Below are 25211 nucleotides of genomic sequence, written 5' to 3' on the forward strand. Positions count from 1 at the left end.
CACCTAGTCACACCAGCCTGGGGGGCATGTGCCACCCTGCCCCCCGGCCCAGCCCGCCCCTGAGTGCAACGAGGAGGAAGTCACTAGTCCAGGCAGCACAGCGCTGGGGGGGGGGGGTTTGGTGGTTTGCAAGTGTGATACTCGCTGAAGGTGTTTGCTCCGGGGGTATGCACATGCACATATTCACACATGCGCAAACCCCCACCATTTGCCGGGGGAGCTAAATGAGCATGCAGGTCTGAATAGCCCCCACAGTGATCATTAGCTGCATGCACTTTGAAGCATTTTGTCTAGAGTGCCTGTGGATGACATAAACTGCAGCACTGAGTCAGCACTTTACAGCTGATCTGAAATGTGTTCAAGGTTTAAAGGGGAGGGTTGGGGAGGGTTGAAGCAGGAAGCTGCTTCCCCGAGCTGTTCCACCCATGTAACTTAATGCAGGAAAGAACAGGAAACCTTATTTGTACTACCAACCAAAGAAAATGCAGTTATTAAGGGTATGACAAGTATCAAGTAAGTGCTAAGCAATTAATGGAGGATATGCAGTATTTCGTCATTATATTACATTGCACTGTTTGTTTTAGACACCGTTCAACGTTGCACATTAAATACAGTAATGCCTTACAGCGAAGTGGATCATTTGTGACAGTTGGCCAATGCTGCATAGACATAAATGATAATCAAGTATTACCTTAGTTGCTCACTGGATAATCATTATATTTAGATATCTATCTATCTATCTATCTATCTATCTATCTATCTATCTATCTATCTATCTATCTATCTATCTATCTATCTCTATATATCTATCTATCTAGATGTATTTACAAATATGATTATTTTTTAAGATAATTTACTTTATGTTTCAAAGAAAAAACATTTGTCAATGACATATTTCCTGTCATGGGTACATTTACACTCACATATCGCTTCAAAGGGCTAAAATGAGTTAGAACACTAATTTTATTGCCCAGTGTGTACGGGGCTTAAGGTGCCCACACATGGTTAGATTTTATGCACATTCCAATCTCTTACTCAATTTCCCTTGAAATCCAGGACATTCCCAGCCACACAATATCATGCACACACATAGAACGTTTGAGTAAATTATCAAAAGGATGAGCGGCGTTGTTTAATGACTGCGACTCACATACACATCATTGACACATCGTTCATCATGACTACATATGTAAAATGTATGCCAAATTATGCAAGATAAGGTCATTGATCTTTCTGCATGTTGAAGAGATCAGCAATGATGAACGACCAGCGGGTACATGCATTTGATCGTTATCATACCCACACACAGAAAGTTTTTAAACGATTGGTCAAAAATGTCCGTGTAGTTTAAAATATCTTATTGTGCATGTGCCCCTTTTAGGCATGTTTGAAATCCTCTGTTTTTGGTATTTACAAATGACAATTTCCTCTATTAACGCAATTAAACGATCAGAGATTATTTTTTAGGAACACATGTTGAGACCCCATGCAGTGCAATATAAAAACTCTACAGTACGTAGAATTGGATGGCCCACTAAAGCAATCAGTGTACATGGGTAGATTTCATCAGACAGAGAAACTTGTGATACAGTTATTAGAGCTTCAGTTGACAGATAACATGGTCCCCCTTTAGGGTTGCACATTTAAGGAGATTAATTGGCTTATTGCTCTTGCTGGACACTATTACAGTGTGAACATAAATTGTCTGACTTAATTTTGTTTTTAAGAATCTTACTGATTAACACATTTATGCTGAACAATGGACTATGTACTTTATGACCATTCACAGCAAAACACAGAAAGGACCCAGCTTCACTGTCATGTATATTTCCTCAAATATCTGAGATAAATTCCCAGGGCCTGCCTAAAGGCTCCCATACACTGGGCCAAGTCGGACCAGTATGCTCAGACACCCCCGGCAGCTCCCTGGGAGGCTCACGTGATCTGGCACTTGATGTGCCATTTTTTGCAATAAATCGCATGCGATTTATTGCAGGTAATACTCCCGGGGAGCTGCTGCAGTGGCGGGGGGAGGGCAACGGGGTCCGTCTGAGCAGCAGCGGCGGCTGGGAGGCTGGAGTTTGTAGCAGAATTTTGCTGGGCGTCGGGATGTGGCTGCTGAATATTTTTAAATGATTGGCTGGACGTTGATTGGCTGAGACTCTCAGACAATCAACGTCCGGCTAGTCATTTCAAAATATTCAGCAGCTGTATTCCGCCGCCCGGCAAAATGCCACAACAAGCTCCAACCACCACTGCCCGATTCGTCGGATCGGTTGAAATTGGCCCATATCTGCTCAGTGTATAGGCACCTTAAGGGTCACATGGGTGGGGATATAAATTCTAAAGGGTCTTTTGTAAGAAGAAGAGGAGGAGACCAGTGTAATGGACGCATACTAGTTTTAGTTGTTAGCTCAACAGTGTCTAGTTCGACAGTAAATAGTCTATTCTTCAACAGGCAAAGGTCGACGTGGTCAAAAAGTCAACATGCACTATTTCAATGGCAATTGTCGACATGAGTTTTTCACAATGTTTTCATACAGATAACTTGTTCATGCTTTACTATTCATATAGATTACAATTGGGAACGGTAAAGTGTGCAGAGTGAAGTGGATCGAGGCACCATGCCCGAAGCATGGAGAGCTGTGCAAGGGTACGCTTTACACTAATTGGTGGTTCCATGTCGACAGATGCCAATGTAGACACCAAAAAAGTGTTGGTTTTTTTTGTTACCCTTTTCCTGTGTTGACCAGTACCATGTCGGCCTATTGCTTGTGTCAACCTGTTATCCTTGTGAACTAGTGCATGGCAAAAAAAATTCATGCGGCAACCTAATAACCTAGACACTGTCTACCTAATGATCCACACTGGCACATACTGTACACCCTCTACATTATCAGTCCCAACATTTCCCTGAATATTTACAAATAGTAAAACTACGTAATTTTGTATGAGATTTAAGCACGCAAGTTTAATACTAATAATTTCTGGAGGTCTGGATGGGAATACTGCTGGTCTGCCAGTTGGACAATTTCACACTCAAATAGGGATTGAGAATCACGGACCCCTCCCAGCATGCCCCACGGCCAGCCCCGGTGCTCCGCGCATGTGCAGAGCGCCGGTCCTGCATCGCAAGGGACAGCTCTTATCGCATGAGCTGTCCCTTGCATTAATAATTGCATATGTTAGAGCATATGTGATTATTAAGAATGCGTACCCGGCTAAGGGGAGCGAAAATGGAGGGCGGATGTTAGAACATCCCGCCCGTTGTATTTCATTCAAATGCTAATCTCTTTATTGTGTTGTTGGTTTCTGCAATGTATTATGTTGTGCTGATAAGAACCTTGAATCATATTGGAGTGCTTTATAATTACAAATATTGTAATTATAATTGTACCTCATGGTTGCCTTATTATGTTGCTGTCCTGAGGCAGAAGTATTGTGCCAGCTACTATGCGCAGGACTGGCGTGTGTGCTACATACAGAGGCAGATTTTCCACAGGGCAACTCGGGCCCAGCAAGTCCCAAGGGGCCCCGTAAAGATATCCTGGATATCCAAAACGTTCCCAGAGGAGCTTTGTGCGACTACTATGTTCTTTGATAGTTTGAAAAATATTTGAACATACAAATGGTTTCATCCACTGTATGGGACCGATTCTGGATCAACCGTAGTGATCCGAATTCGGCCCCTGCCCTGCTGGTCAGGGCTTATGCATGCGCATTTCTGCACATGTGCACACCCGGACTGCAAATGGCCGTGAGGAGTTTCTCATTTACCAGCAAATTCACAGAAGGGAGGGAGGGCGGACAGGGGCTGTGGCGAATGCTGGGAGTTCCCATGGATACGCAGGTGGGCCGATGCACGCAGTGACAGATTTTACTTATGGGCTGCAGCCCCCCGAGGTATAATCTGCCACTGTAGTGAAGCCTGATGCAGTCTGCACTGGGTTCACTGTGACTGGCAGTGACTTCTTTTGGAAGTCCGTCCTGCCAGTCACCAAGACAGTCCCATTGGGAGGTGTTCCCTCCCTCTGGAACGGGGATTACGCATGCACAGTACCTACATCAGTACTGCGCACCTGCTGGTCCTGGTGCCTGTCATACAAGCACAGGGACTGTGATATCCCTTCTATGGCCTATTGCCGAAGCAGCTCATAGAAGCTGGCTGCACGCGCAGTACAGAGGTTTGTACTGCGCATGTGTCAGTCCCGGCACCTGTGATCATAGTACAGGTGCTGGGAATGCAGCGCCTGTGGCAAGAACCAGGAGGAGAGGCGGCGGCAGGGGGGGAATGCCTGCATCGCGGCCAGCGGCAGACCCCCTCCTGCCATGAGGTACAAACCGCCACTGGACACACGTGTTAAGCTTTCTCCCAAAAGACCTAGAGCCTGATTCAGGTTTGTATGCAATGCCGATGTTCAAGCAGCTGAGCATTGATAGATACTCTATCAATGTCAGCAGGAAAAATATAGTGCTATGGATTGTTGGAGGGAGGAGGGCCCCAAACCTGTATCTTGTCTAATTCCACCGCTGGCTGCATACACTGGTAGTCTGCATGTAACAGGCAATACCAGGGATTGATTTCCCTGCAAGGAAGTTTATTGACATCTGTTTTTCACACATTACTTCAATTGTTGACAATAAGACTCTTTTGAAGAAGAATCTCTGATGACAGAAAAGGTTTAAATTTTTTAAAACTATGAAATCAGATGAAGAATTTGATAAAGAAACACACACACCAGCCTTTTGATGGTGTCATTTCTGTGACACATTGGGGACATTAACAGTGATTAACAGACGCTACAGTACATCCTACAGAATGAAAGTCTGGTTTCAGGGGATGACATGTGCATGCAATGTGACCAAGGCATGCACCCAGGGGGCTCCTAGTAGAGGACAGGTAAGTGAAAATTATTTTTACTGATCACACTCCGGTGAATGAGGACGACCAAAACAGGACAACTTGCAATGTGTCTGCTTGTTATGAGATAGGTATTATTTGCTGGCATGGCAAAAATTTCAAACTGGTAATGGCAAATATACTACCAGCACCTGAACCTTTTTTTCATACATCAAATTCACTCAATTATAGTGTACCTTACTGCTTGATTATTCCTTATTATAATTTGCCATTGGAATAGATCAGTGGTTGCCAACCTTGCGAGCTACTGATAAATCACCGCAGCAATCCAGGTAGCTTGACCACTGCTGACTGCTCTTCCGTCCACACTGGCCTGCACCTCTCCTTAATCCCCACAGGCCCGCACTGCTCCTTCGTCCGCGTCGTCCCACACTGCTCCTTTTTGTTTCAGAAGCATTTTTTGATTAGGCAGATTTTTTTTTGGTACTTGTGTAGTTTCACGGCAGCAGTTACGTAGTCAGTGTAGTGTCCCTGTCAGAATGAGCATACTTTCCCCCCCCGTAGTTAAAAGTAGCATAGTGTTTCCGCGAGCGTCCCTGTCAGAATCAGCGTAGCGTAGTGTTCCTGCGGCCGCTTATGTCAGGTGTGAATGTGTTCCTGAAACACCCCCACTATCTACGTTGGCATGGAGTTGATTTTTTTAAAGTGTGGCGAGCCCGAAGCGTGGCGAGTGCAGCGGATTACTTTACATGTATTCCGTGTCCGCTCACCATGCTTCAGGTTCGGTGGCTCGCTGCTCCCGCCACACTTTATAAAATCAACTCACGCCGATGCGGATAGTGGGGGTATGAAAGGTCGGAAAAGCTTGCGGGGCTCGTTGCGCTCGCCACACTTCGGGTGGGCGTGGATAGTGTGGGTTTAAAATGAAGGCATTTGCCAGAATGTAACATGGAGCACTGGCAAATGCCTCCTTTACTGTGCATGAGATGCACTTGCGTCCGCACCCGCTCTTTGTGCAGGAGACGCATGCGTTACTGAACCTCTAACCCTGTCGGCAGGGTTGCTGTACCTTGCCGCAATAGTTACTCAGACGCAGAAGCGTATCAGACACTTCTGCATCTCAGAAGCTCCTGCGTCTCAGACAGATGGAGCGCATCTCCGCCGGCGCCCGCATGATCCCCTCTCCAGAGGGGGGTCATGCGGGCGCCGGCACTGTGTGAGAGATGCTCACTAGGCTTGCCAGGGACGCCGGGAACAGAGATGCAGTTTCCGGCAACAGTACGGTGAGTAACTGCCTAACGGGGACACTACGCTGACTACGCAGGGTTGCCGCGGAGTCGCTACGCTGACTACACTAGGCAGCCATTGGGCTATGCTGATAACGTAGCTTACACTGCCGCCGTGAAACTACACAAGTAAGGCAGCTGTTGGACTACGCTAATAACGTAGCTTCAAACCTAGCGTAAGCTGCCGCCGTGAAACTACACAAGTACCTTTTTTTTCTTCAAAACTTTTAGTAATTTTTCAGGAGGTTTCATTTGTCTCAAATAAGTCCCAATTAAAGTTGGAGACCAATGGAATAGATAAACAATTTTTTTTATTTATTTATGAAAGTGATTTTTTTATGTATCTTTGCATGTATCTTTGCTCTTTATATGTTCTGTACAGGTTTAGCTGCCTTTTTAAAGAACTCATTGGATGCCGGTGGGGGGAGTTAATATATTTAAGCTATTATAATTCTGGTCTATTTGTTTTGTGTGTTTATGTATTGATTTATTTATAATTTTCAGAAAGAAATGATGGATTCACACGTCAAGTATCCAGCTGTCGCCCGGGTGGTAGTCTTTGGAGGTACACATGGAAATGAGATGTCAGGTGTCATATTAGCTAAACATTGGCTCAAGAACCCATCTGAACTACATAGGAATACGTTTACGGCTGAGCCTTGCCTAGCTAATCCACAAGCTGTAGAAAAGTGTGTCCGGTTCATAGACAAGGACCTCAATCGATGTTTTTCAACGGAATTACTAAAGTGAGGTTATTTAATTAATTATATTTTTAAGAAATCTTTGTATTCGTACAAAACAAAAAATATTGTAAATGTTGATCCAGCTGGTTAGTAGCACTTCTCTTGTGCAAGACTGAGTAACGTTCTGTATATAGCAGCTCTCCATTTCTGCTGTAAGCCATTTCTACTTTACAATCCATGAATTAAGGTTACATCTACACAATTTTCCGATAATGGCAAACAGTCAGAGCACAGAGATGCCTGTTTTAGTTGAGTAGATAGTGATTTGATTCAGGTCTTGAATTAGAAAAAAATTACACATTTGGACCATGAGCTGCATGTACTTGTGAACCCCCATACACACTAGGTGACATATGATGTCTCTCAGAAAGACCCATCTGAGTGATATCTTGTACTATATCGCCTATTGTGTACATTGAATATCATCAGCGATGCACACTCTCGCTCATCGGTAACAACCCCTTCCCTTGTCCTACTTATTCTTACAAGGGAGGTCCTCATTAACAATGGCCATGCTGTGGCTGGCCTTAGCGCCCCCCCCCCCACACACACACACACACTGTCCCCCGCTGTTGCTTTCTTCCCCACCGGCATCAGCAAGTATGTATGCCAATGCCGTCCCCGCCCTACTGAGTCCCCGCCGCCACCAATATCGGCAAGTGTGTATGGGACTTAAGTCCATTCTGTGGATGGATCTCATGATTTATAGCAACTGGGTGTGCACTGGAACCAAGCATACAAAGCTTTCAGCAACTATGGGGGCATTGCAGTTTAGTGGGTACAACTGGGCATTCTCATTTAAGATAAGTGAGAAATGGGTGTTTTATGGGCATATAGACAGAATTGCAGGGCAGCATAAGCAGAGGTCCAGCTGTTTTCAGAGGGATCTCCTGTATTAAGGATAGGGCTCGTACACGTGTGCACATAGGCGTGCGCCGCACATTTTATTAGGAGGTGCACCGTCAAAGGGGTGTGCCTAGCACCACATATTGGGCATGTATAACACCGCCCATTGGGTGTGTCTAACAGCGCCAATCAGGCATGTCTACCATCATCTATTGGTACTTTCTACAATATAAAACATCTCTCAGTATAATAATACATGCAAATAAAGTAAAAAACATATATGAATGATATGTAGTGATAGGACAATGGTCTGGTACAAGTAACAATGCAAAACACACATCATTGATTGATGGGCGCTTCTTTCAATGGAATATAGTTCTAAAAAGCAAAAGTCTTTGGTAAAAGGTATTGCTGGTAGGGAGGTGTTTATAAGGGTGGGCACAGCATTAGGAGGTGCCTGTGCACCCATAAGACTCAATGTGCGCACACCTATGCGTGTGCAATGACAACAATGACTGCTACACTTACAAGTGACTGGATGGGAGCAGTGCAGTGGTACAGATGGAAAGAAACCTGAATGAAGGCAGATATTCACATTTACTTCCAAGCACCCAATGTGGCTGTAGACATGGGCACATTTTACATACAACGTGGAATCATGCCTATATTACATGATTAACATAAAACTGCGTATAGTAAATGCTCAATAAGTAATAATGATAATCTTGCAACATTTTGGGAGTTATAATCAACTATAAACAAAGATATCCCTTGTGAAAATGATGCGAGAGGTCATATTTATGCGTTGACCCACCAGTAATGTTAGTGGAAGGTGAGTCTAATTTGAGATGATAAAGCTGCCATTTCCAGTATTGGCCAATGTGTCCTTACTTTATCTTCTTATAACAGAGAAGACACAAATTATTCTGGAAAAAAAAGTGTTTTCTCACTGTATTGACACATGTATGTAATTAATGTCATCATATTTATATACCCTTTATTCCCATTCCAGCTCTCCAGTGAGTGAGAATGATCCATATGAGGTGAAAAGGGCAAGAGAAATTTGTCAGAAATATGGAACCGGATCATCTTCTCCAGATTTTATTTTTGACTTACACAATACCACTTCCAACATGGGTGCCACGCTGCTGCGTTGTTCAAAGGATGATGTCTTATCACTGCACTTAGCAAACTACTTACAGGTAAGCACAGAGACGTTGTACAACTGGGACAGAACAGGTAACGTACAGTATAAGGTTAAGACCAGACACTGTTTATATTATTATTTTCTGTTAACGTTATATATAGAAGAGATAACGGTACTTGTTTCCTATCTGGGCGCCCAGGATTTCTACGTACGGCACCGTAATGAAATCTGATCGCATCGCATCGTACACATACACGATATTGAACGATGCGATGCGATGCGATGCGATCCGATTCGATTTCCCATAGGAAACAATGTTAAATGGCTCAATTTAGCCAAATTATCATAGGAACAATAGTAAATGGGCCAAAAACACCCCTGAACATTGAAATGTCCCCCCAAAAGTAGTTGACGCCACCCCGCCATCAACGTGAACCCGAAGCGTGGCGAGCGCAGCGAGCCCGCGAGGGGCGGCGGTACTCGTCCTCCGACCTTTTCATGCCCTACTATCCACTAGGGCGTGGAGTGAGAATAGAATAGTGTGGCGAGCGCAGCGAGCCACCGAGCCCGAAGCGTGGCGAGCGGACGCGGATACCTTCACAGTTATACGCGTCCCCTCACGGGCTTCCCAGGTGTCTATGGCGACGCGGACACCTGGGAAGCCCGCGAAGGGACGCGTTTACCTGTGAAGGTATCCGCGTCCCCTCGCGGGGCTCGCTGCGCTCGCCACGCTTCGGGCTCGGTGGCTCGCTGCGCTCGCCACACTATTCTATTCTCACTCCATGCCCTAGTGGATAGTAGGGCATGAAAAGGTCGGAGGACGCGTACCGCCGCCCCTCGCGGGCTCGCTGCGCTCGCCACGCTTCGGGTTCACGTTGATGGCGGGGTGGCGTCAACTACTTTTGGGGGGACATTTCAATGTTCAGGGGTGTTTTTGGCCCATTTACTATTGTTCCTATGATAATTTGGCTAAATTGAGCCATTTAACATTGTTTCCTATGGGAAATCGAATCGGATCGCATCGCATCGCATCGTTCAATATCGTGTATGTGTACGATGCGATGCGATCAGATTTCTCTACGGAGAATAGCATGGTGCGCAATTAACTTAGCGGGCGCCCAGATAGGAAACAAGTACCGAGATAACTATATTTATTAAACAATTGTATATAAAATTGTCAATACTATCTATCTATCTATTTACATCTATCTACAGAATCTATCTATCTGTCAGGACTCGTGGGTTTTGTGAGTCTGCTTGCGGGCCAGGAGCTAGGGGGCACTCTGAGGGTTGGAAGGTAGCAGGCTTAATATAAGTCTTACGAATAGGCCAAGATGAATAATACCTTTACATTAGGCTTTTCATTTATAAGTACCCCTCCTCTCAATTTGAAATTTCCAGAGTACTTATGAGTGGAAGTGAGCAGTATGCGTGGAGGTAGCCGTGGACTAGTATATGGTAAGGAATCAGGTCCGTCTTTATCTGGCCGCTGGCTGTGTATTGTCTCCAGAGTTCCCGCTAAAGCCTGTAGGATTAATGCTTCTTCCACCCATGTCAGTGCGGGGCAGATGTTCACAGGTAGCTCTCAGTAAATTGCTGGTTGGGCAAAAGCATGAGGAGACGCTGATGACGCTGCAGATGGAACTGGAAATGACACAACGTGGCTTGTTTCCATGTCAATGGTAGACTTCTTTTGCCATTGGGAGACTTTTTCTTCTTCCGCCATTACCAATATTATTTCCAAGTACCCCCAACTGGTCTGCAGAGTACCCCAGGGGTACTAGTACCCCAGGTTGGGAACCACTGATCTACAGCATACATTTCAAGTTTTTATGTGTATGGTCTTGCAGCACATACCTTGTTTAGTTTCAAGGCGGCAGCTCTACGCTACATTTGAATCCTGGCAGCTGTACGCACAACGGCTGGCTTACATCTCTAAGCTATGTTATCAGCCTAGCTACGTTATCAGTTTCACGGCGGCAGTTCTACGCTGGTTTACTTCTCTAAGCTATGTTATCAGCATAGCTACGTTATCAGCGTAGTGCCTTACTTCTCTAAGCTAGGTTATCAGCGTAGCTCATAGGCTGCCTTGAACTACGTTGTCAGTGTAGTGACTCCGCGGCAGCCCAGTGCTGACAGGTTATTGTGGCACTTGTAGTTCCACAGAGAAATAGACAGCCCACCACACAGCTAACAAAGGGGGCGTCTAAACTAGACACCCCGGCAAACTGCTAACAAAGGGGGCGTGTTAAGGGTGCGTCTAAAATATAGACGCTATAGCATCTAAGTACAGCGCCGGCAAACCGCTAACAAAAAGGCACGTCAAAAATGTAGACACTCGAACGTCTAAATTTAGATGCTCCGCAAACTGCTAACTAGGGTGCATCTAAATTTAGACGCTAGAGCATCTAAATTTTAGTCGGGTATAGGGGTGCAGCATTATTCCAAAAAATACACAGACCAAAAAAAATGTGAAAAACACTAGTAAACACTAGTAAACCTGTCGCCAATGACACTTGTTGACATAACAGCTGTCGACCTTGTTTACTCCAATATCCACGCCAGCCCGAAACGTGGCGAGCGCATGCATTACGCGTCCTACTAACCTTTTCATACCCCCACTATCCACGTCGGCGTGGAGTTGATTTTATAAAGTGTAGCGAGCCGAAGCGTGGCAAGTCACGCGAGGGGACGTGGGTAACTTCACATGTATTCAGCGCCCCTTCGCAGGGCTCGCCACACTTCGGGCTTGGTAGCTCGCTGCGCTCATCACACTATATAAAATCAACTCCACATCGACGTGGATAGTGGGGGTATGAAAAGGTCGGTAGGGCGCGTAATGCTTCGGGCTGGCGTGGATAGTGGGGGTGATTCAGGAACACATTCACACCTGCCATATCATGCACCTGAGACAGTAATGACGACATTTGTTAACTGGTAACTGGATTTTAGTTAAGATTAAAAAATGATGAAATGACAATACAATGAATAAGAAGAAGAAAAAAGACACAAAAAAATGATAAAAAGTAATTCCTCGGAAACTGCACTGGCAGAAACAGCAGCTGACGCAGTTGTCTCTGCCTCTGCGGCGTCACCTTTCTCTGCCTGGGGGAACAGGGTCAGCACTTGCAGGATGCGCTGGAAGGGGTCTTCTGCACCAAGGGTCTTCCTCCAGATGAACTCCTGCAAGTAGGAGTCCAGCTGATGGCGCAGTGCCCCTTTGGTGCTTATTGCGCCACTTGCAGGAACCCCACAGCCTCTCAATGTTCTGGGTGTGAACCCTTCTCTCCGGATCCACAAAGTGGTACCGGTGGTTCACCCTGGCGTGATGGTACCCAGCCTGCTCCAGCTGCTCGGTCTTGTAGGCCCGCCAGCAGTCAGTATAAATTGTGGTCCCCGGTTGCACGTGCCTCTTGATGGCAGCCATGAGGGTGCTGGCATCACGTCTCTCGACTGCCTTAACAAAGCACTCTCCCTCTCCCTGGAGTTGCCCCCGAAGATCCACTGCTGGGGCAGCATGCGGCCAACATGGCTCTTCTGTTGCACGAACAGGCTTTCATCGACTTCCACGATGGTGCCTGGGCTGCCAATTTGCTGTTGAGGCTGTGACAGGAGTTTGACGGTTCAGGCCTCCCGCATTAAGTTGTTATAGAGAACAGTGGTTGCCTGTGAGATGGACAGATGTCGCTGACAGAAGCGGATGCTGGTCAGCTCCTCTGCCCAACAGAACACGAACCGGATCAGGGTGACAAAGGTCAGATGGCACCCTCTGAACCACTGCACAGCCCTGACACTGACCTTTTTGCCACAGCTGTGGATATGGGATGCCCATTGGGGCAGGTCTGGGTGTCAGGGAGGAATTTGTGGCTCTGCAGAAATGCCACCGACTCCTTCTCAGTCTGGAGCAGGTTGAAAAGAGTGAGCTTTTCAGCAGCCTTGACTGAAATGGGTCTGACTCTCACAGAATCTACCAGCTGACTGACTACGCCAACTGCGTACTGCTCAATCTACCAGCTGACTGACTACGCCACGAGAACAAGACACTGTTTCTGACAGGGACGCTACTTCTGACTACGATGACTACGCTAGAACTAGATGCTGTTTCTGACAGGGACGCTAGTGCTGACTAACTACGATGACTACGCTAGTCGTGGGAACACTATGCCGATTTTGACAGGGACACTTACGCTGACTACGTACTGCCTACGCTGACTACACTACGCTACTTCTGACTGACTACGCTGGTCGTGCGGAACACACTACGCTACTTCTAACTGACTACGCTGACTACGTTGGTCGCGGGAACACAAGGCCTAATCTGAAAGGGATGCTACGCTACGTATGTAACTGCCGCCGTGAAACTAAACAAGTACCATTATTTATTATCAATTTTGCCACCCCCCCTCACCTTCCTATACTGTTTAGAATGATGTGCACTCCATCTATTCCAAGATCACTCACTGATTTGCAGTGCACAGTAGTGATGATCAAAAGCACCCCTAAACTTCCTTTGCCCACCAGACACTGCAGCCCAGAGGTGGGACAGCGGGGCTGTGTCTAAATAGCAGGACTGTCGTGCTAAAAGCAGGACAGTTGGGGGGTATGATACAGTAGTTGTAAACAGATGTATTTAGTATCCTGGCACTCTGCATCCTGACTACCGCCAGGGCACCGGCATTGGAAGGCTGGCATCATAATCCTGACTGCCAGAAACCCTAATTGCAAGTATGCTGGCAACAGTAGCACTAGCCAGGGTATGTGTGTGTGTGTGTGTGTGTGTGTGTGTGGGTGGTGGGAGGGGTTAGCCACTATTACAGGACATGACATATGTTGACATGGACACCTTCTAACTGTACCATGTCCCCTCGCATGCTTCGGGCATGGTGGCCTGCTGTGCTCTGCACACTATTATGTTCTCACTCAATGCCCACTTGGATAGTAAAGTAAAACCCCCAAAAATTGAAACACTCGTGTCGACATTTTGAGTGTCAATCATGTCCATGTCGACCTTCTGTTGATGCTGACCTATGGTATGTTGACCATTTCAAGGTGTAGACCTAGTCACTGTCGACCTAGTGACTGTCGATCTAGACATTGTCGACCCAGGGACCGCATACCGGTGAAGGGTTCTGGCTACGGGAGTGTGTGTGTGTGTGTGTGTGTGTGTGTGTGTGTGGGGGGGGGGGGGGGGAGTGTGTCACAGGCAATTTCTGATCGGGAGTCCCATGGGGGGTTGTAGGCACAGAGCAACAAAATGTCTTGTTACGGCACTGAGGATCACAGTTAATGACAAACTTTCTTGGGGTGTGAATATTGTAGCCAGAGAGAGATGGGAAACTCAAATATATATAAATGTGAAGATGTTTTTTACATGTGAAGAAAGGAGATATACATTTTTAGTTGCAAACTACATACTTGAAGTGACATCATTAGAATCAGTGGTGGGATTCAGCCTATTTGGCCCGGTTCTGCTGATGTACTATCGGTTCTGCAAAACCATTTTGAACTCTATTTTGAACTCTCCCGCTGATCAGCAAGTCAATAGGGCTCCTGATTGGCTGCTGGCCCGCAAGCTCCTTTTAGCAGGAGAGTTCAAAATATTGTGTATACAGCCGGGCAGCGCACAGCTCTCCGCACGGCTGTCACACCTTTACCTTGTGTGCGGCTACCGGCTATCTGAATTACAAGGAGCGGCAGCATCTCACCCCCCCTTTGCAATGAGCAATTCACTCCTCTTTGGCAACCAGCATGTATTCCCCCTTGGCAATGAGCATGAAGCCCCCTTGGCATCCAGCATGAAGCAATGAGCATGTAGATCAGTGGTACTTATGTGTCAAATATGTAATGGGTATCATGGTGTGTGGCATAATGAGTAACGGCCATCACGGTGTGTAGCACAATGTCTAATGGGCATTACGGCATGTGGCTTTATGTGTAATGGGCTTTTGCATTACGGTGCAAGACATAATATGTATAGGCATATTTTATATGCATATATTACAGCTTGCGGAGTACTGTGTAAGAGGCATTATGGTATGTGGAATAGGAATACTATGTAAAATAATGTTAGGCACCGGGCTGGCCGCCAACGCTTGGACCCTGCCTCCCTGAGCACTGGTTTGTGCGATAGAGCTGGAGGCTCAGGGACAGTGCGGGCAGCGGCCATATCCTTCTGGCTTTGGCCGGGCAGACAGCGGGGAAGTGTCGGAAATGTTGCTAGGCAACGCCCCAAACTTCCGTCTGCTGAATGACAGCGGAGGGGCATCTCTTTCACGTCACCCACGCCTGGTGTTTGAATATAAGCCGGCTTGTTAGGCAATATGGTGCCGGTTATAGCGTCCTGAGCCCAAGCCTTAGTTTGTTCCTCAGCCCAGTGTATTCCTGATCCCTCTCTGGTTCCTGCTTCAGTGTTCAGCTGCCTGCCAGTTTTTGCTGTCCTGTTCCTTGCACTAGTCTGCTGTTTCCACCATCTCAGATAAGTCAGCAGGGTTCAGCCTTATATTCTTTGTATTCTCATTTTGTTACCATCTCTTTTGCATTGTTGCATTCCATAGTAATTTTCTATATTACTCCGGTGTCATCTTGTGGATTGTTACATCTAGTGTATTTATTGGGATTCAGTGTCTCTGGTTACATCTTATGCATTGTTGCATTTGTGGGTCTTTACCCTTCATTGGGAGGTGTGTTCTCACTGGCCTGTAATCTCCCATCTTGCGGCACTTTGCCTCCTGTGTCAGCTTTGTAACTTGTAAGTACTGGCGGTAGGGGTGGACTTAATCTACCCCCACGAACGTGGCTGTTAAAGGTGAGGTCTTAGTTTGCAGGAGACAATCAGGACAGCAGGGTGCCCGCAACAGGGTTCCAGTGCACACCCTCCTTAATACATAATCTAGTTTTGTGTACCTCTTTGTTGTTCTTAATGAGTATGCATGAATTATTAAACTACCTATCGGTATATATTTTGGTATACTTAAAATGGTCATTAGAACATATAACCTGTTGTTAATTTATATGAATCCCACCACTGCTTAGAATGTATCCTTAACAAATACAGGACATTAATAATGAAAGTTCCCCCATCTGTGTTGCACCTACTCATGCTAGGGTACAAGTACCAGGGTGCGGTACTAAAAAAATGTTTGTTATGCCCTACAAATCCCCCTCTGCCCTGACACTTCAGAATGGGTCTGCTGTGCAGTAAACAGTATATAAGCCTGTGCTGTTGAAGTGCATAAAACCACTTCTAGCTTGTATTTTAAATAACTTATGTGATTCTATTTAAGAAGAGCACTGGGGACCAGTCTATGCCATGCTACAACTTCCTCATCGACATACCAGAGAAGGATAATATATACATGCAGAATATAGGAAAACATGCACTGAGTAAGTAATTTTCCATTATACAGTATTTATGAAATACTACTTTATTGGAACCGGCTTATGCCGGGTAACGTCAGTCTCTGCCCCGTCTTACTCTGTTTGTCGTGCTCCTTCAGCCTTGCAGGTGACAGCCAAGGAATAAAGTTAAGGCCTTATTTATTTATTTAATTGTTCGCTATCACCCGTTCCGATGTACTATGGGGGATAAAATTCTTAAGGTGACTGCCAGGTGGCTGTGCCAATGTAATTTACTGATGGAACCATTACTGTATGTGCTTTGTGCTACAGAGCCAGCTGGGCAGCCTAAAAGCTGAAGTCTCCTTCACAAGCCAAAGCATCAACTTATACATGCTAATTGTATAACCTTTATTACATGCACTTGGGCAGTATGAATGGTGAGTCCCTGAGCGCCAATACACATGTGTTTAGAAGCATTACAAGCTGGGCCATCCCGTGCCTAATTTTTTTGGTAAGCAAACAAAGATTTAGCACCCTTCATGTTGATATTGTGGGTGGAGCTACAATTTTGGTGGAGTATTAATCGATACTTAAAAAAAGGGACAGTGCACGCCTCCGACGCCTCCGAGTGCCACTTATACACACTGCACCAGCTAGAGCCCCTTAGACACGCTGCGCCAGGTAGAGCCCCTTAGACACACTGCACCAGGATAACGTAATGCCCATTACACATTGTGCCACACACCGTAATGCCCATTACACATTGTGCCACACACCATGATGCTCATTACATATAAGGCCACACACTGTGATGCCCATTACATATTATGCCACATAAGTGCCACTTACCTACATGTTCATTGCTAAGGGTTTCATGCCGATTCCATGGGCTTCACGCTTGATGCCACGGGGCATGACATGTTAATGCCTTGCTGGATTTCATGCTCTTTGCGAGGGGGGAGTGAAATGCTCATTGCCATGGGGGAGTGAAAGGCTTGTTGCTACTGGGAGTTAAATGCTCTTGCCGTTGGCAGGGAAGAGAACAATGACAGCTGAGCAGAGAGTCCAGTGGGCAGCCCGGTGGTATTCACAGCAGGTCTGCAGCTATTTGAAAGGCTCTCCTCAACTGCCCACACTGTATGGCACCATCGTAATCAGGGCCCTGACAGCCATAGAGAAGACACTTTCAGCTTGCTGATTACTATGGCGCCTTACTCAACTGCATAGTCCGCATAATGAGCGGGCCAGCCCCACTTACAAGAGGAACTACATGTGTATTAGCCTAGGGCGCCTGGAACCTATAATCAGGCCCTGAGTTTATCAAGTTGCCATTTCTACCTGTTAATATTGCTCTATTTTAAAATACATTGAAGGGTTGATGTATCAATGAGTTTCATTTTAGGGAGTGAGAACTATACAATATAAACATTTAAACTCAACAAATAAACAAATACCCTAAATTGAAGGGTTTTATTGCCCACCAAAAAGTATTTGTTTCTCAATGCTGTTTAATGTACAGTACAATTCTTATTATTTTATATGTTGAATGAAAATAAATGTGAAGGGGTTTCCTAGTTTTGGGATATTTATTTATTAACCTTTATTTATATAGCCCACACATATTATACAGAGAATATTTAGTCATTCACATCTGTCCCTGAACCAATGGAGTTTATAATCCATTATCACATGCTAGGATTATTTCTTTGTCCAGTATGATTTACCTACCAGTATGAAGTTTCAGACTCCCCTCCCTCCTCCGCATACCCATTTACCCCCTCTTAACTATCTGGCAGCTATTACTGTGTATCATTTGGAAATTTTAATGTGATTTATTTTTCAAGCGTTAGAGCTTGGGCCACAGCCTCAAGGAGTGATCAGAGCAGATGTGCTATCTAGAATGAGAGAACTTGTGAACTGCGGCTTGGACTTCATTGATCTTTTTAATCAGGGTAAGAAACTGTATAATTGATGTGTTTAATCAGTATCTTTGATGTTAAAATTGTATGAAGCTGGGTACACACTACACCAGGCGGTCCCAACCTCAGTCCTCTCGGCACACTGGGAATCCTATATCACAAATTTACTAAATACAAAAATGGTCAGTTTGCTCAAATAGGAATGAAAATCACGACAGAGCATGTATGAACCAATAGATAATCAGCCAAATTTGGCATAACCTTCCATAGACCAGGACAACGCAAACTCTACTGATAATTCAGTTTGAAATATAAATCTCACATAGACCACCTTTGGCAGTAGGACTCATGCAGGGCTTCTTAGTGTAAAAGTTAAAGAGTTAAAAAAAATGGTGTGGGTTCCCCCTCCTAAGGGGAAGCGGTCATCTATTAGAATGAACTTAGGTCTACAGTCATTAGGTCGACCCCACTAGGTCGACTGGCAGGAAGGTCGACCTGACTTAAGGTCGACATGGGCCAAGGTCGACATGACTTAAGGTCGAATTTGCATAAAGGTCGACATGAGGAAGGTCGACTGGTCATAAGGTCGACATGGGTTTTTCACTGTTTTTTGAGCCGACATGTGCCGACAGGCGGTATTACATGCCCTACCATCCACTAGGGCGTGGTGGGAGAATAAAATAGTGTGCCGAGCGCAGCGAGGCATCGTGCCCGAAGCATTGCGAGCGAAGCGAGCGATGCGAGGGTCCGATTCTCATTGCCAACTGTGTCCATGTCGACTGTGTCGACATTCGGATAAAAAAACAGTGAAAAACCCATGTCGACCTTATGACCAGTCGACCTTCCTCATGTCGACCTTTATGCAAATTCGACCTTAAGTCATGTCGACCTTGGCCCATGTCGACCTTAAGTCAGGTCGACCTTCCTGCCAGTCGACCTAGTGGGGTCGACCTAATGACTGTAGACCTAAGTTCATTCTGACAGATGTCCCGATTCCCTCCTAAGAATGGGGGTGGATTATTAGATTGACAGTGTCTATATAGACAGTCAATAGGTCTACCCCAAAAAGTCGACATGCAATAGGTTGACAGTTTTTCTAATTTTTTGGTGGACCCCGAATTAGTGTAACGTGTACTCTCGCTTAGCTCCAAGCGCTTACCAAGCTTCGGGCTCAGTGCCTCCCTATGTTCGGCACACTATTATATCCTCCATTTTGGGCTGACGTGGATGGTGAAGTAACAACAAACCGGTTAAAAAATATAAAATAAATGAAATACTCATGTCGACCTTGTCATGTGTCTACCTTTTTCTTGTTGACATTTTGACCCTGTTGACATATTGCATGTCAAGCTTTTCACACTGTCGACCTATTGCTTGTTCACCTTTTGGGGTAGACCTATTGACTGTCTATCCACAGGAATCACTAAGCATTAAAGAAGTCCCCCTCCCTAAATAATGCTGTGCTTTATCTGTGGAACTACATATCCCAGCAAGCCTCCCCTGCATGCTGGTACTTGGAGAACCACAATTACCAGCACATGGAGCATTAAACTGCCCACTGATACCTGTAGTTCCACCTGGAAAACAAATATTACAATAAACAATAACGACACACACCCCTTGACTGTACAACATACATACACATGTACACACTCACATACAGTATATACTCACCTAAAATTCCCACATAGCCCTTTGAGCTTCTTGTCTAGTAGAATCCATAGGGTACTTGTAGAAAGATAAATACTCACATATATCCAGTGTAGATGAGTCCTTTTGATTCCAAATTAGGCACCCGGGGGTTAAAAAAAATCATAAACGTCACTGTGTTACTTCTGTCACTTGGAAGCCCAGGAGCCAATCAGGGAGCGCCACATAGTAGCCAAGCTCTGCTAAGCTGTCACTCAAATGGAGCTCAGAAGATACTATGGGGAGAAATCCCCATTCAAAGTATCTGTGGGAATTTTACGGTTAGCGCTAACCACAAGGTCAATTAGCTCAGACCCCATCCTCAAAGATCCCACGCCTGGTTATGTTTAGCAGGAGGCACCTCTCGTAGTTTCTTGTTTAAAAATGTTTACATTTTCTTTAACACTTTACATAAAGAAGCATTGCGTGAATCTCACTGATCCGTGCATGCTTCATGTCCAGAAGTGCTTAGCTGCCGGGATACTTGGCAGTTAAATATAATTCACTTCACAATCGGGAAACACAAATCTTGAGAACGTGGCTTGGGTGGCCAATTCCGGGATCCCAGGATTTGGACCCAAAATTGCCTGGATTTCAATCCCGGGATTGACGCTCAGACACTGACATTGGGTGTGTGCACCCAATGTCAGCTAAAGGTAGATTACAGATCAATTGCACATACAGTATATTGTTCATTTACTGTATGTGATGACTTCCTGCTGTTTGTGACCAAGACTTCACTATTAGGGGCAGATGTATTAAGCCTGGAGAAGAGATAAACTGGAGATAAAGTGGAGATAACTTGGAAGAGATAACGCACCAGCCAATCAGCTGTGTTTGAAATATGACAGTTGGGATCTGATTGGCTGGTGCGTTATCTCCTTCCACTTTATCTCCAGTTTATCTCTTCACGAAGCTTAATACATCTGCCCCTTAGCCTTAAATGATTTCCTGATCCAATCTTATAAAAGGAAGCTGCACTTTATTGGTGGCTGGCTCTGAAACCAAGATGTGTACAAATCCTTGGGCCACCTACTTGGGAAATTGGAATTTCCTTGGACATTCTGAGAGAGTTTGCATAGGTTGCATTAGTATTAATAGATTACTTTAATAAGACAATTAAATGTATGAAGAAAATTAGTGATGGACTAATTAGTACCTGGAGAAGTTTCAGCATCAGTCAGTATTAATCTTCCACATCATTGTCTTTTGCTAAATGAAGACCCTCCACTAACCCATCTTTTATTCTCACATACTTGTATACAAGTCCTTACTCATGTTGATACTGACAGTGTTATGTCTACGAAACATTTATGGCAAATTATAGCTTTGTATAAGGATAATTGGTAAAACAAAATGACTCTAGGGTAAGCATTTTATATCTTTATCCTGTTTTTCTTATAAAGTATTACATAATATTAGTATGTTCTTTTTATGTCATATTGATAACAATAGGTAAGGAGTTTCCAAGTTTTGAAGTGGATATATACAAAGTTCTGTCTTCAGTAGATTATCCGCGAGATTCTATGGGGGATATACGAGCTGTCATCCACTCAGAGCTACAGGTATTATGATTTGTTACTTGTTTTTCTATTTCTACAATTTAGAATTTTTTTTTCTGGATACTTTGCATCACAATAAAAAGGATGTCTATCCTTGGACTCCCCTTCTAAAGCAGTCTTGCCTTGTGCAACATGTCGGATTCCATACACCTGAATGTGACCCATTCCAGGAGACATAAAAATCCTCTGTTCCTGGACCTTTCTGTTAAGGTCCCCATACACTATGCAATTTGGACCCGATTTCACCCGATTCCGGCAGATCGGGCTGATAAATCGGGTGAAATCGTCCCAAATTGTAAGTGTATGACATCCAATCTATTCTGATGTGTGATCCTATGCGCATCCATATCAGTGGTCAGAGTGGCTGCACATAAGATAAATCTTTAAAGTTACTGATAACTAAATTTTTCAACTTGATATTATTTTGTCTATTAGGACAAAGACTATTTTGTTGTGCAGCCTGGAGATCCCATCTTCAAGACTTTGAATGGAGAAAATGTGTTCTACGAGGGAGAGAAAAATGTCTACCCAGTATTCATCAACGAGGCAGCGTATTATGAGAAAAAAGTAGCATTCATATTGACAGAAAAAATACATTGTAACGTTCCGGCATTGAAACTGGAAGCTCAGGCAGGTCATGTTGCTATTCCAAAATAAGTGCCATCGTTTCCTCCTAAGTGCCTATACTGCAATACTCCTGTTATATTCCAGAATTATGTTTTCTTCTATCCAAAAATGAAATATTAAAAGCTTTACTCATTTATCAAACATAATAAGATTAGTGTCATTACTTTCATATATATTTTTTTTATCACTTATCACCTTGCAGTATGAAGTGTCCAAATATTGCTGCTGCAAGCACTGTAAGCAGTGTCGGACTGGGACATTAAAGGATCACCGGGGGAATGTTGGCAGTGTTTCCAGTGCGTTACGTCATGCCGCGATGTCCGCCCACCCACATGACTGCACAGCTTATCTGGAAACGGATCCAAAATCAGTCTCCCAGCCTGCAGCTGCCACCTGGCTAGTCAGTAGCGGATGACTTTCCATCAGCCTTAACTTTTAAAAGTAAAAGTTTGCATCAGACTCTGTCCCTTAAAAAAGTTGGTGCGGTCATAAATAACCGGGGCCTACTGGTTAATCCCCTGGTTACACAGTGTGCCAGTCTGAGTCTGCATGTAAAGGTTCTTTGTTGTCAACGTTACGTTGCTGGTGATTTGTGTGATGGATGTGGCCATGCTAAGACACTGTGGGTTAGATCCTCTAAGCTTCAAAAGTGATAAAATGGAGAGTGATAAACAGCCAGCCAATCAGCTCCTACCTGCCTTGTCACAGACTGTGTTTGAAAAATGTCAGACAGGAGCTGATTGACTGGCTGTTTATCACTCTCCATTTATCACTGTTTATCACTCTCCATTTATCACTCTCCATTTCATCACTTTTGAAGCTTAGAGAATCTGGCCCTGTAATTGATATTCTTCATGCAATTGGAGGCCATTTGTAAGTGCAAATTGTTCATTGCACAGTATAAAATAAGCTTTCAAGTTGCAATGCATCACATTTTACACACGTGTGACAAGATTTCCACATTATATGGTCAAACTGCACAGATGTCATACAGGATGCTTGTTACCCAGCCCATTATTTGTTGATCGGTTACAATCTTTCAAGCAAAACTGTATAATGCAATATATGGACAAAGCCTCATATAATAATAGCTAGCTATATGTGACAGCCTCCAGTTATATAAGAAAATAATAAGTATGTGGGTAGCTACTTACCTACATACACATACCTCCCAACAGTCCCGATTTCAGCGGGACAGTCCCGATTATTAGGGCCTGTCCCGCTGTCCCTCTACCATCACATCGAAAGTTGGGAGGTATGCATACATACTATATATATATATATATATATATATATATATATATATATATATATATATATATATATATATATACATATATAGCGTCCGGGGGATGGCGGCACTCAGAAATCAAGAGACACCACACACAGGTAGTAGAACCTACGTTTCTGGGCTCAGTGGCCCCTTTATCAAGGTGCAGGAAGAACGTTCTTCCTGCACCTTGATAAAGGGGCCACTGAGCCCAGAAATGTTCTACTACTTGTGTGTGGTGTCTCTTGATTTCTGAGTGCCGCCATCCCCCCGGACGCTATACCTAGCAGCCATTGTGCTGCACATTGGTGGGCACCAGGGTTATTTTCTTCAAATATACAAACCATTGCAGTTATCGTGGGAGTGCCTCCATTCGGCTTATATATATGTGTATATATATATGAAAAAGGAATGGGGTTTCAGAGGGCGCTAGAGTAACACACCAACTTTGATAAATTAATTGTATTTAATACAAAAATGGTTAAAATGTAAATTAACATAAAAATCACCCTATTTAGGGTGTAGCAAATTGACACAAGTATTCACAAACAGATACACAACTCTGGTGGGTTGATAGATTTGTCCAGAACGGTAAGCCCAGTATTCACAAATAGATACACAACTCTGGTGGGTTGATAGATTTGTTCAGAACGGAAATCCCAAAGCGTTTCGTCATGTTCATGACTTCATCAGGGGCAACAGAGCAACTGATACAGCTATGTTAAAGGGGTACTCTTTACCTAGCACGGCGCCCACGATTTTGATCGTGGTCATCGTAGGTAAAAAAATCGCGGCCATCGCGGGCATTGAATGCACAAAAAAATCGGGTGCGATGCGACCGATGCGATGCCCGCGATTTCCCATAGGGAACAATGTTAAATGTCTCAATTGACCCGATTTTCCTGTTCAATGCCTCAATTGACCCGATTTTTCCATAGGAAACAATGTTAAATGGCCCACAGAGGCCAAATAGCCACCCTGAAGTGTGAAATGGCCCCCACAATTGTTAACGCCACCCCACGATCAACGTGAACCCGAAGCGTGGCGAGCGCAGCGAGCCCGCGAGGGGCGGCGGTACGCGTCCTATGACCTTTTAATACCCCCACTATCCACGTCGGCGTGGAGTTGAGAATAGAATAGTGTGGCGAGCACAGCGAGCCGCCGAGCCCGAAGCGTGGCGAGCACAGTGAGCCCCACGAGGGGACGCGGATACCTTCATAGGTAAACGCGTCCCTTTGGGCTCGGTGGCTCGCTGCGCTCGCCACACTATTCCTTCGCGGGCTTCACAGGTATCCCCGTCCCCTCGCGGGGCTCGCTGCGCTCGCCACGCTTTGGGCTCGGTGGCTCGCTGCGCTCGCCACACTATTCTATTCTCAACTCCACGCCGACGTTGATAGTGGGGGTATGAAAAGGTCGTAGGACGCGTACCGCCGTCCCTCGCGGGCTCAGTGCGCTCGCCACGCTTCGGGTTCACGTTGATTGTGGGGTGGCGTTAACAATTGTGGGGGCCATTTCACACTTCAGGGTGCCTATTTGGCCTCTGTGGGCCATTTAACATTGTTTCCTATGGAAAAATCCGGTCAATTGAGGCATTGAACAGGAAAATCGGGTCAATTGAGACATTTAACATTGTTCCCTATGGGAAATCGCGGGCATCGCGTCGGTCGCATCGCAACCGATTTTTTAGTGCATTCAATGCCCGCGATGGGCACCCTTCTAGGTAAAGAGTACCGTTAAAGGTATCCAGATTGAATTTCTCATTAATACCCAGATAGGCAAAGTCCACAGTAGCCAAAGAACGTGATTTTCTCCAGAAACATAAGGTAATAGGCTCAGCGAAATGAGACCCACACAATAGTGAATTCTAGGGGGAATGTGCATACAGCATAGATCCACCTCAGTGATATATATATATATATATAT

General features: G+C 45.0%; 1 protein-coding gene across 3 annotated transcripts; it reads left to right on the plus strand.

Moving 5' to 3' along the window:
- The first annotated feature begins 377 nt into the window (after nucleotides 1-377).
- On the plus strand, nucleotides 378-22161 carry LOC146060568 (N-acyl-aromatic-L-amino acid amidohydrolase (carboxylate-forming)-like). 3 transcript variants are annotated; one of them, XM_083173927.1, is made up of 8 exons: nucleotides 378-513; nucleotides 2575-2653; nucleotides 6652-6893; nucleotides 8749-8938; nucleotides 16167-16266; nucleotides 18066-18173; nucleotides 21285-21394; nucleotides 21827-22161. In XM_083173927.1, exons 2-8 carry the CDS (start codon nucleotides 2636-2638, stop codon nucleotides 22046-22048), a joined length of 990 nt encoding a protein of 329 aa, XP_083030053.1. In that variant the 5' UTR covers nucleotides 378-513; nucleotides 2575-2635; the 3' UTR covers nucleotides 22049-22161. The 3 variants fall into 3 exon arrangements, with proteins under 3 accessions (XP_083030053.1, XP_083030054.1, XP_083030055.1); XM_083173928.1 differs by having other exon boundaries at nucleotides 16170-16266; XM_083173929.1 differs by lacking the exon at nucleotides 2575-2653.
- The last annotated feature ends 3050 nt before the right edge of the window (nucleotides 22162-25211 follow it).

The sequence above is a fragment of the Crinia signifera genome, chromosome 2 (genome assembly GCF_055691185.1).
Source record: "Crinia signifera chromosome 2, ASM5569118v1, whole genome shotgun sequence".
In the NCBI taxonomy this organism is placed as follows: Eukaryota; Metazoa; Chordata; class Amphibia; order Anura; family Myobatrachidae; genus Crinia; species Crinia signifera.

What these genes read in the sequence shown, in the direction of transcription:
- LOC146060568 (XM_083173927.1), top strand. An exon ending in CATTGATCTTTTTAATCAGG is followed by an intron (nt 18,174 to 21,284) that starts GTAAGAAACTGT and finishes TGATAACAATAG; the next exon opens with GTAAGGAGTTTCCAAGTTTT. An exon ending in TCATCCACTCAGAGCTACAG is followed by an intron (nt 21,395 to 21,826) that starts GTATTATGATTT and finishes TTTGTCTATTAG; the next exon opens with GACAAAGACTATTTTGTTGT.